This window comes from Panicum hallii, chromosome 5, assembly GCF_002211085.1.
Source record: "Panicum hallii strain FIL2 chromosome 5, PHallii_v3.1, whole genome shotgun sequence".
NCBI classification, from domain to species: domain Eukaryota; kingdom Viridiplantae; phylum Streptophyta; class Magnoliopsida; order Poales; family Poaceae; genus Panicum; species Panicum hallii.
In genome coordinates, this window is record NC_038046.1 from 21,162,788 (window position 1) to 21,175,048 (window position 12,261).

A 12,261-nucleotide genomic window follows, 5' to 3' on the forward strand; every position below is an offset into this window, starting at 1 on the left:
AAGTTCCAAGAGATCAGACTGCTGTAGCAATGGGCAATAGAGCAGATTTTGTGGTCGCGTTTCTCCTAAGGGCTATATACGGAGGCATGCAGATAGTAACCAAAAACGCTTTCAATGAAGGCATGAGCACGACTATCTTTGTTTTCTACAGGCATTTGGTTGCTGTTCTCTTCTTGGTGCCAGTTGCTTTTGTTCTCGAAAGGTAATACAAGTCTTTGTAACTTATTTTTATTACATACCACCATGGGAGAATGAATTGAGGCTTCTTTCTGCAGGAAAACTGCTCCAGCACTTTCATTTAAAGTCTCTCTGAAGTTATTTGTGCATGCGTTATACGGGTAGGTGAGCTTGGGATCATATTTTGTACTTATTCTTGATCGTTGTCATTTTTATTTGTTTGGCCAAATGATCAGTATTTGACCTGAAATCTGAAACATAAATGGTTATCAAGCTGCCATTAATTTCAATAAAGCAGTAACAGTTTTCAAAATCTTCATGTTCAACTGTATGTGTTCCATAACCTTAATTTTAAAGGTCTACCAGATCTATGCTTCACCTACTTTTGTTTGCACATCGTTGCACCTCTGTCCGAGAGATGTTAGGCTCCCTGGTTCAGTTATTTGTCCATTTCCCTTTTCTGAGTTGAAGTGCAGTATTTGTAGTATTTCCTCCCACAGTGCCATCAAATTTTTTTTCTGTTATTCCCCCCTATTGTTCTTAAATATATATACTCAGTTTCAGCAACAACTAACAATAACCCAGCCTTTGGCAGCACATATATAGAACAGCGTAAGATTTCCTACTGATCGAGGTAGTGGTAGAAATGTGTAGAACTTACCGAGCTATTTAAGTAAGCTCGATAGATTGCTCTATTTCATCCGTTCCATTTACTGTACTTTAGCACAGTCACTACTCACTAATCATTTCAGATTTTTTTAAATTTTTTTAGGATTTCTGGAGCAATAAACATATATGGCCTTGGTCTAAGTTATGTCTCAGCAACATCATCATCTGCAATATTTAACCTCCTGCCAGCAGTGGCTTTCTTTCTGGCTGTTCTTTTGGGGTGAGGGTTTTTATTTTGATACTTGCGTTTTTAGGATTTGAGGATTCTAATGTTGGAGTAAAGCATGCACAGCGTAAGCTGCACCTTCTAAACTAGAGTAGATTTAGCTAATCCTCTGTTGTTTGCCTTTTGTATAATGTCCTATATAGGATCCTGTCTTACACGACGTAGAACTATACAATAAAAGTACTTACGAAGTGACTATCACACAAATTGATGATGAAGTATTGATAGTGTCAAAACTCATATTAACATTTTTGTACGTCCAGCAAATTTTACGAGCTCTGAAAGTTTAGTAAGAGAAGCCTCTTGCTAGTTGCAGTATACCAAAAACTTGATAATTATCTCTATTCTATTTAGACAAATTAACTTGAAAGGGTTGGCTAGATTAAATTTTAGATATTCCTCGTTCCATCTGGCAGGATGGAGACTTTGAACTTGAAGAGGTTCCACGGGATTGCAAAAGTTTGTGGCATACTGTTCAGCCTTGCTGGCGTCATTGTACTTGCATTTTACCAAGGACCTGAAATGAAATCATTCAACCACCACCATCTTTTTCATCATGTAAGTAACTTTCATGGTGGGGGTACTGCTCATCCTACAAGGACTTGGATACTAGGAATTTTTCTGACGACTTTATCAACTACATCTTGGGCTCTTTGGACAGTTCTTCAGGTATGATAGTTACAGGAGCTTCTTTTGCATGTTCAAAGGTCATAGCGGATCAAATAGAACCGCTGGCTTGCTCATGACATTTACTGCACAGTACTTGTTCTCAGGGACCGATGTTGGAAGCATATCCATCTAAGCTGCTCAATACAACTCTCCAGATGATCTTTGCAACAATTCAATGCTTCTTTATCGCCCTAGCGGCTGAGAGAGATTTTGCAAAATGGAGACTAGGACTTGACGCACGTCTTATTGCTGTGGTGTACTCTGTAAGTAATGTCTGCTCGATCAGATTGTGTACCAGTACGTGCCTCTTTGTTGTTAACAACAGATGAACATTTAGTTTTGAACTACTTATTATTCCAATGGCCTGTAGGTAACAAAAAGGTGTTCTCTGAGCAGCAGAAAATTAATAACGTGATATAGATTTATCATAAAAAAACTTTGTAGATTAAGCTTTCTCCCTGTTGATCCAAATGAAACAAAGGTAATGGGATCAAACTGATGCTCATTAATTTTTAAAACCTGTTCAGAGTTGTACATTCCCCTAAGCTAATGCACTGTTTTGAGTGCGAGCATTTCATCAGCTCCATTCGCATACTGATCTAAAATGTTTTGATTGTAGAGCCTCACTTAAATGTGACAGGATTCAAATAAAAATCAAAGTCTCTTCAAGTATTAGTGCTAGCTTGAGCTCAAAAAGAAAGTATTAGTGCTAGCTTTCCAAGCCTCAGAGCCACGTTCTACCCCAATCTAATTTATGTTTTTCTTCCCCGTGTTGCAGAAGTATTTCTTTTCTTCTTAATACTATAGTTTTATTAATGTGCTGGCTTATTTTTCTATATTACATTGACTCTTTTTCCAAAAGACCATCGGTAGCTAGTGCACTACCAACAATATGAATGCGATGCTTGCTTGTTTGAAAGTGCTGAACACACCATGCAGGGCATACTTGCTTCGGGAGTTGCATATTATATGCAAGTATGGGTGATTGACAAGAGCGGACCTGTTTTCTTGGCCATGACAATGCCAATAACCCTGCTTGTCACATTAATTCTGTCTTTGTTTCTCGGTGAAGCAGTTACTGTGGGAAGGTGGGTTTGTCCTTCTGGTTACCAGTTTCTTGCTCTCATTTTTCATGTAATAATGAAGATGATTTACGATTATATATTTACCTGGAAGTCATCATTTTTCCCAGCAGTATCTTAGGTGGAGTAATTATGGTTGGTGGTCTGTATAGTGTTCTTTGGGCAAAGAGATCTGAGCATGTAGATGTCAGGAAGCAACAAATGGCTGCTCCAGCAGAGGCAGCAGAAGTTTAGATCATACTAGCGATTCAGTTTGTACATTCAATGGTAGTCTCAGGCTGGTTTGTATTTTGTAGTTACTGAAATTGAGAGAATTTTGAAGTTATGTTACCTTTTTTCTTCCAGTACTGCCATCTCTTGTTCAAGGATTCAAGGTTCAAACTAGTGTGTTATAAACTGTTGGTGCAGTATTATTGCACAATTCCTTCTTGTGCCTCTGTGTAATGATGTTACATAATACTTGAATGACGTGATGATAATCTTTTGTGGAAATGAGGGGAGTTGGTAAATGAGAAGTAGTAGTGGCCCACAATGTGGAAACTCCGGTTCATGCATGTTAATACAAATGCGAGTGTCCTGATGAGAATAATTAGAAGGAACTATATTACCATTTCACTTTGAAGAGAAGGTTCAAATCTGATTTGAGGACTCATCAAACCTGCACGGCTACACATGCACCTCCTATCAAATATCAATACAAGGTTCCTGGTGCATTGATTGTTTTGTGTGATCATAGTTCTAATGGGTCAAAAAGGATTTTGATGTATTTGACATAGAACAGACATCCTCCTAAATTTTTTTGTTTGAAATTATCGTACATGTGCAGCCAGTTTCTTTCATATGTGATGGTTGTTTTATGAAATTTGTCTATACTGCCATTATGAAATTGGTAAAAGAAATAAACAAATATGTTTGCCTCAGCAGATCAATCAGATATCCAAACTTCCTATACAATTATTACAAGGACAGAGTTCAATAATTAGAACATACAAGTTTAAGCATCACGAGGTACAATCTGTCAAGTATTTTCCTATTTGTTAAATCGGAAAGGTGTCATATACCTGTAAGCTATAGCACGCACATTAAAAAGTTGTTGTGTCAGGAGCGTCAGGATCTCCCAAAGTACTCCCCTATTCGTGAAAAAGCTCGCTTTCTACTGAGGCCTTCAATTACGGCATGGATTATGGTACCTCTCTCACTATGGGTGGCTATCATTGAAGCTCTATATATGAATCTGTCAGAAGCTGGATGATTTCACCAAATGCTTTCTCATCCATTCTTTCTGAAGCCGCCGATAAAGCAGGAATAGCATTAGGTACTATTTCTTTAGAAAAAGGTCAGGTCCAAAGGTGATATGCATTATACACCAATACTCACACAGCTGAAACAAAAGCAACAGTTCCAAAGTCACTAAACGATTCATCTAAATAAATAGTCAATAAACTGTCACATATTTCTCTCTAGTTTCTCCCTACCTATTTATGATAGTGTACTTTTTGGTGAGTTCACTTAATTTCGAAATAGTATGCATAAAACTGTATAGATAGGTCATACGAATGATATCACTATATTTGCGTTAATAGCTTTCAAAACAGCAAGTAGTACAATCTTATAATTTGTTTATTTTTGCGGTGATGTCCAAATAAACTCATTCATTTTGAGTTTTAGGTGAGGAAATTAGTTCAATGTATAAGCTAAGCTGTAATCTAAGTCTTACTGGATTTTTAGACCTCTTTTTAGAAGGATATCAAACTGGCAAGATCTTGCTAATTACTAATTGTATATTCAGCAGCACGACAGCAACACGATTAATCTGACACTAATTCAGCATAAACTTCTTATTTGTATAACTACTCTAGAAGTATTTCAAACTGTTAATGATCTATGTTATTGATTATGCATTAGGTAAAACATTATTACTGATCTATTCCTAAGACTTTCAGTAGTTGCGTTTTAACTTTAACTTTGAATTCTACATTGTTAAGATGGAGGGCATCTGTGCCAACTTTGTTTACATTTCTTGTTGGGCACCAATGAAAGAGCTGGCCAATGGATGCTCGACAATAAAATGTACTTTTTGTAAGAGTCGATGCTTCCATCTTTCTTTTGAAAATCATGAACGTCACAATGTTTTGCAATGTGATGTTGAATACATATTGGAATCTAATGAAAACATTTAGTTTTATTGTTTGCAAAAAAATGAGTATCTTATGTTTAATCCATCATTAAGGAAAAGTGGTCAGCGTGGCCTCACCGCTGAGAAATATGCATTGCACAAGTCGTAATATAGGATATATGCTACTTGATTTGACCCTGACAAGTTAATTTTATTGTGAAGTATGCTGAAGCTAAAGCAAAGATGCTAAATTTTTCATTATATTTGACATAACCAATCGAAGGGAATCAATGTGTCCGTCATAATAGAGGGTGGGAGTAAATTATGATACTTAAAACAACTATTTGGCCCCAACAAAAAACTTGCACAAGTTAAACCTAAAATATTTCTATCTCGATGTGTACTAAGGTTTGTCTAGTGTCTAGGCTTGCAACTACTTTAGGAAAGTAAGCACAAGACCAATTAATATTTTACAAGTGCAGAGACAGTAATTTGTTTAAGTATCAATAGTAACTAGAGATGCAAGAGATGCAAGTTATTTATATTTTGGATCATTGGATCGATCTAAAAAGTTGATAAAATGACCTGGAATGGTATTCTGCGTAAATAATTTGGGAGGAGAAATGAAGTTGAGTGGCATGCCATTGTAATTAATTAGCTGATCCAAAAATACTATTGGATACCCACTTGCATCTTAACAACAGTAACGAAGTCTAGCCAAGGGCCCTCCAGGTTTCTTCACCTAATGTGGAGCTTTAGCCACAAAAGAAATAGCCTCCAAGTCCTCATACAAAGTGTTCACTGGTCCTATCCACCAAGTCCTAGAGATCGCGAAGTTGTTAGTGAGCCACCATGGCTCCAACGTTCTAGCCACACCAAGATTACTAACAGTAGGCCTATTCTAGCATTAATCACTCATTATTAAGCATGTGCTAATTGCCATGGATAATTAATTTTAGCACTTTGATGGCTTGGTAGTCTTCTCAATTGTGTGTGGTGTCGTTAGAACTCCAGTACCTTGAAATAGATGAGTGAGTGTATTTACCACCTCACACCTTAAACTAGCAGTTGGTCCAACAGCTATATTACCTTCGTTGTACTCATTGGATCCAGCATGAGCAAGAGTTGCTGAAACATACAGTGTGTATGTTGCTCAAACTAGCCAACCATCACTTACTTTTTGTAACCACTGGATTATCCGCTGTATATATGGAGATAATAAACTATCCATTTACAACCATAGTTAAACCTCCGGCATAAAACTTTTTGTGAAATCCAGTCTTTGGCGTGATCAATTTTGAGTTTGCAAATGGTCCTCTCATGAAAAACTATGAAAAGCGGATGACCTGGTGTGTTCATTTCTTTTGAACGCCAGAAGGTATGCAGAGTGCATTTTAGATATAACTTTTTACTCTGGACTCCAGTTCTGATGGTCTTAGACTCCATGGAAAGCTTGCAAAGAGCTCTATATGAATGTACAAAATAAAATAAATAAGTTCAATTCATTACTCTCTTTTATCCCAATTTTAGTGGTTTAGTCCTGTTGACTATGTTGTTATTGTTAGAAATATAGACGTCTTACGGTATATTCTAATTCTGAGAATTAATATTTTAATCATGACAAATTCCAGTGATCCTGTGAACATATTATATGTGCACGTGTTCAAGTTTAATCTTCTATTAAACAAGAATATCAGATAAAATATGAACCAGAGAAGGTTCGAGTAGTATCTTGAGGTGAGTCCTTTGCCGAAGGCATTGAATGCGCCATCACCAACTGGAGTAGACATACTACTCGGTGGTCTTGCTTGAAAGAGTCAAACTTAGTTGTTGCAGAAAGATGTACGCAGTGCAGTCCCATGAGAGGCCTTCTTGATATAGTAGAGGAAGTAGTCAAAGTAGTCATGTTGTAGTCGAAGTAGTCAAACAAGTCGCATTGTAGTAGGAAGTAGTCATACTAGCCAGCTTGGAGTAGAAAGTAGTTGTACAACGACTAGTCACATATTCGTACGCTTTACAAAAACCTTATTTGTCGTCTATCCCGAGCAGGATCACTTAGACGAGGAGGTTTCGTAGGCCTGCTCACGCAAGCTTCTGTGCATGTAGAGAGTTGCGTTGGAAATGAATGTGCAATAGCAGAAGAAGAACAAAGGCATAAGTGAGAGATCTCCTTAGCGAGAATATCTTGATTGTGTCCGAGAGTTTTAGAATGAGAGGGGCTGCCTCATACATAGCCTGTGCTAATGGCCATCAATTTGCACCGTTATTTCCTGCAATCAACACCATTTAATAGCCATTAATCTCCAACAGAAAAACCTTTACTGACATATCATAGCTCCTTAGCATTAACTCGTGGGTCTTTTAATTCTCAATTCATTATTAAATAAACAGGCCTAGACCAAATATACCAAGAATCCCCACCAAGAATTACAAGACACACGAGAAATGCTCTCTGTTCCACTGCTATTTTGATATACCATTATTTCTATGGAGACTGTGAAGTTGAACACTCATTTAGAGCAAAGGCTACATTCATCCACAACTGATCAATGGACTATGCCTTAAATTGACAGTTTTGTACGAACAAGCTTTACCAAAGACCCTTTTTTGGTACTGGGCTGCTTAAACATTCTTGTGGTTTGGAGCTTATAAGTCATACTCCAGGCACTTTCATGAGTATATAGGGATCACCCAAAGTTATAGACTGTGACTAGCAGTCGAACTCATATAGGTGCAATCATTGGAGATATTCTGCAGGCCAACATCTCTGCTCCACTGAGCCACTTGGATCACATTAGGGTTTACACCAACCTGCTATACAGATTAGAAGAGAAATATATGCACCATCTCTAGAATGAGCCTTGTACAAAGGTTCTCTTCTCGTAGTCAGCCAATAGCTTATTTCACCATCCTAATTCACGGGATCTCCGATCACACAGGATAGGTACCACTACTGAGTAACTCACATGGGTGTTAAGCCCAATTCCTTGGATGCATTGTCTATCACATTACGTGAAAAACCCTTTATGAACTGATCTGCCAGATTTTTTAGCCGTTTAAACATATCCCGAGGGTATTACTCTGGAGTTCCTCAATTTCCTGACAGATTTTAATCACCTCTTCACATGGCTTGAGGACTTCATGTTGTCCTTAGAACTGTTCACCTTGACAATTATAATTTAATTATCATAGTTTATTAGGATAGCCGGTATCGGTTTGTGACGCCCTGAAAATTCACTCAATAAAATCATGCACTAGAGTGATTCGGTTCGACGTCAAAACCCTAACCGGAGCGCTGTTCCGTTCCGCATCGCTCGCCCACGCGCGACCGTCCGCCGTAATTAACGCAGACGCGACCCCCTTCCTTTTCTCCTCTCCTCGTGCCGCGCGCATGGCCGCCCGGCCGCGACCAATGCCGCAAGTTGCGCCGACGCTCCTCGTGCCGCGCGCAAACCCCCGCGCGCGCGTGGCCGACCGGCCGCGGTCGCCGCCGCGACCGGCGCCGACGCGTTTTCCTTTTTCCCTCGCTGTTCTCCTCGCACTACGCGCTTCCCCGCGCGTGGCCGACCGGCCGCGGTCACCGCCGCGACCGGCGCCGGCACTTCTCCCTTTCCCCCCTCTTTCTTTTCTCTCTCTCCCTAATTCTTTTTTTTCTCTTCTCTTTCTCTTTTTCTTTTCTCCCTTTCTCTCTTTTCCCTCTTTTTCCTTCCCTCCCTTTTCTTTTCTCCCTCCTCCCTTCCTGCCTTCCCCCTCTTTTCTCTCTGTTCCTGAGCACCGCCCGACCCCGGCTCCCGAGCCCCACCGCCGCCCGGCCACCTGCACGCCACCTTCCTCCTGTGCACGCACGCCACCCGCCCCTGTGCGCGCACGCCGCCGTACACGGCCGCGCCGCCGGACCGCGCGCGCACGCGCTCCACGCGCACGCGCACTCGCGCACGCCACCGCCGCTGGCGCCCCGGCCTCGCCGCGCCCCCCCGACGCTGTGCCGCTGCCGCGCCCCGCCTTGCCGCCCGCGCCGCCCGTGTGCTGCGCAGTGCCAGCCCGCCCCCCCCCCCACGTGCACGCCCGGCCTCGCCGCACCCCCGCCGCAAGCCACGGGCGCCATTAATGGCCGCCCGTGGAGCCGCTCCGCCGGCCACCCCTTCCCCTACCGCCGGCCGCCTATAAATAGGCCCGGCCGCAGCCCCCCGCTCCCCACAAGCTGTGCCGCCCCTGCCTACCTCCTCTCCCGCGCCCAGACCGCCGCCGCCCGAGCCGCACGGCCGCCGCCGCCTGCCCCACGCCGGCCCGCCGCTACGCGCCGCCCCCGCCCGAGGAGAGGGTAGGAACGGGACCCCCTCACTCCCCTCTCCCTTTTCCCCCATGTGCCCGAGCCGCCCGAGCCCCTAGGCCGCCGGATTTGGGGCCGGCCCGAGCTCCCTCTCCCTCCTCTGTTTCACGGGTGAGGGGAGGAAGAAGAAGGGGCAATTTTGCCCTTAGCCCCCCCTTCCTTTCCATTTAGTTAAGAGCCCCTCCACCCTTGTATGCATTGCAGAAAAGCCCCTATTATTTTATTTCTTTCAAACTAAGTCCCCCCACTATGTAATTTTATTTCCAAATAGGCCCCTCACACTTTTCACTGCCCCCTAACGTTTCTAGGATTTACAAATAAGCCCTTTCCTTTTTAGGGAAACTTACGAATAAGCCCCGGTAACCCTGTTTAACCCATAGACCTTCCTTTACCTCGTCATTTTATGTGCGAAACGACCTCCGATCGACCCAAAATTTTACCACGCCCTTTCTAGCATAGTTCTAAGCACGCCATACAAAAATCACCCAAAAATATTATCCCTAACTCCGTAACTAAATTATTTCCGATTCAAGCTCAACGATAAAAGCTTTTAGTTCCTTCGCTTGATCGTGTGTCTGTTTTGTTTGCGTCGTAGGACACGGAGTGAACGACGAGGTTCCCGACTGCGACCGAGCAACTGAGGATCAGTTCTGCGACCCCGAACCCGAAGGACAGTGCTTCGATCAGGACTTCCCGCAAGGGTTTGACGATGGCAAGTTCAACTACACCCTTTGATGCATGTTTTTGTCCTAGTTTTTATAAACACAACCCAGAGGCCTGTTTTATAAAATCGCATGGTTTTGCGTGCCGAAAACATGGTAGGATAGCCACCTTACTTATGATAACCATACCTTGACCATTTGATTTTGCAAAGAAAGTGTGTGTGCGTGTGGGAAGGGATAGAGTGTGGTTTTGAAAAGCGAGTTAGACGAGATGGATGGCATTTCTGTGTGAATTGCCGTTGGTCTGCTCGTACCTGTGTGGTTGAGCGTGGATGGGAGATATCCATCTTGTCACCCCTAAGGACCGAGTTGATGTGTCATCTCACCTAGCTTCCTGTCGTGCAAACCACTTGACCGTTGTATGGGCAACGGCTTGGCCTAACCCCACTGGCTGGTCTGATAGCCATCAGGAGGGCTGGGAGCAACGGGTGATCAAGGAGACGGGATAAGCTCTGTGTGACTTATGCCCCGGTTAAACCTCGGTGACAGGTCGAATGACCCCTTGATGGAACCCGTGGTGGCTAGTCAGGTCTAGCTAAGGTGGGGAAGGGCTTCGATGGGATCTGCACCGGCACTAAGGTGTTCGTGCTGTGGTACCCCACCTGTGGGTAAAGTTGCACACCTCTGCAGAGTTAAAATCTATTCGAATAGCCGTGCCCACGGTACTGGGCAAGTTACGGTGTGGTCACATAACTAGTGTTTCTCTCTGGGAATGGTTGAGCTGGTGTAAGTTGGTTGGAAAGTATCCGGCGATTGTGCCGTGTGCTACGGCGGACGGGGAGTCCGGTAGCGGTTTGGAACTTGGGTCCGTGTGGATCAACATCGCGTGCCCCTTGGTACTGGAAAACTGGTTTTGAAAAATGCTTTTAAAACAAACCCCTGCATACAATTGTATTTCCGCAAAAGAACCGTAACTTTATCCTTGGATTATCCTGTGCATTTAATCCTGTTATGTCCCCCTTCGTGGGTGTGATTGGATTTGCTGAGTACGTTCGTACTCACCCCATTCTTACTTTTACAGTGGAAGATCCCGACTATATTCCCGAAGACGTCGAGTAGGGTTCCGTCCTGCACCCAGTCTTGCCTGTGGGTGAGGTCACCGTTGGAGCTCCGCATGGCGCAAGACTCTGATGATCCCCTGTTTGTAGTTAGTGTAGTAGTATGGGCTTTTGTTGTAGTCCTCGCGATAGTGGCGCTTCACTGCCCATTACCGCGAAGAGTTGTACGGTAATGTACCATCTGATGTAATAAAAGTGTTATCAGCCTCCTGGGACTGATAAAGTAACATTTTTAAGTCTTCCCTGATGGGGGGGACGCTTCAGGTGGTATCAGAGCCGTAGGCTGGCCGTAGGACGTGACCCTAGGAGCGAGACCCCTTTTCAGGCCCTAGAACTTGTCCCGATTCAGAAATTTTCTGCACAAACACTCACCACTGGTCTTTGCCTTGTTCCAGATGGCTGGTAACGGATGGGTTAGCGGAATCTGCCACGCAGAGCCCGGCCTCCCCAAGTTGCTATTGCTCAGCCTGGAACGCGTCGGGGTTATGGAACCACCGGAGTATGCCTACCGTGAGTACATCGCCGGAGGCACCCTTCGGTGCGACGTAATGGTTTTTGTGGAGAAAAGCACCCGCTACCCTGATGTGGACCCTTGGTTCGTCTCCACCACTGGTTTCCGCTTCCCCGACACCTATCGAAAGGCCGCTTGTAAAGCCTTGCGACGACTGCATGTGCTCTACAGGCACCACCTTCAGCGGACTCCTATGGGATTTTTCCCACCCGCTGAGGGAAGAGGGCGCACTTGGATTGCCCGAATGAGGGGACTTGGACGAGAAGAAGAAGACCTGGAAGACACGGTTTCCCACCTGTCCATCTACCTCACTGGCTTGGATGCACTCTACCGCGAACAGGCGGCACAACTGAAGCAGCTAATCCATGGGATTGAAAAATTAACCCAGGAGCTGGAGGAACAACGGACAAGAGCCGCAAGCGCCGAGTATTCCTTAGCCGCCCTCCAAGCCCAGATGCAAGAATACGAGAACCGTAACGGAATAGGTGGATGGATCGAAGAAGAAGAAGAAGAACCCATGGAAACCCATTGGGATAAGGGTACTCAGACCGAAAACGAGATGGATCGGTTCCTTCCAATAAAGAAGCGCTCTATCAGGACCGAGGAAGAATCCCCATGATAGGATTAGCACCCCTAGCTAAAACCCTACCTAATGTCTACGCAAACTGTACCACCCTTGTTGTAATAATAAGTATCATCTA

The 12,261-nt window shown here is 43.7% G+C and overlaps 1 protein-coding gene across 4 annotated transcripts; it reads left to right on the top strand.

Annotated features, from left to right (window-relative positions):
- On the top strand, positions 1-3,252 carry LOC112894094 (WAT1-related protein At5g64700-like). 4 transcript variants are annotated; one of them, XM_025961696.1, is made up of 8 exons: positions 1-202; positions 276-338; positions 950-1,066; positions 1,489-1,630; positions 1,734-1,741; positions 1,833-2,004; positions 2,681-2,829; positions 2,934-3,252. In XM_025961696.1, the coding sequence occupies exons 1-8, from the start codon at positions 30-32 to the stop codon at positions 3,055-3,057; spliced, it is 948 nt and encodes a 315-aa protein (XP_025817481.1). In that variant the 5' UTR covers positions 1-29; the 3' UTR covers positions 3,058-3,252. The 4 variants fall into 4 exon arrangements, with proteins under 4 accessions (XP_025817481.1, XP_025817478.1, XP_025817482.1 ...); XM_025961693.1 differs by having other exon boundaries at positions 1,489-1,741; positions 1,846-2,004; XM_025961695.1 differs by having other exon boundaries at positions 30-202; positions 1,489-1,741; positions 1,846-2,004; positions 2,937-3,252.
- Positions 3,253-12,261: the final 9,009 nt, after the last annotated feature.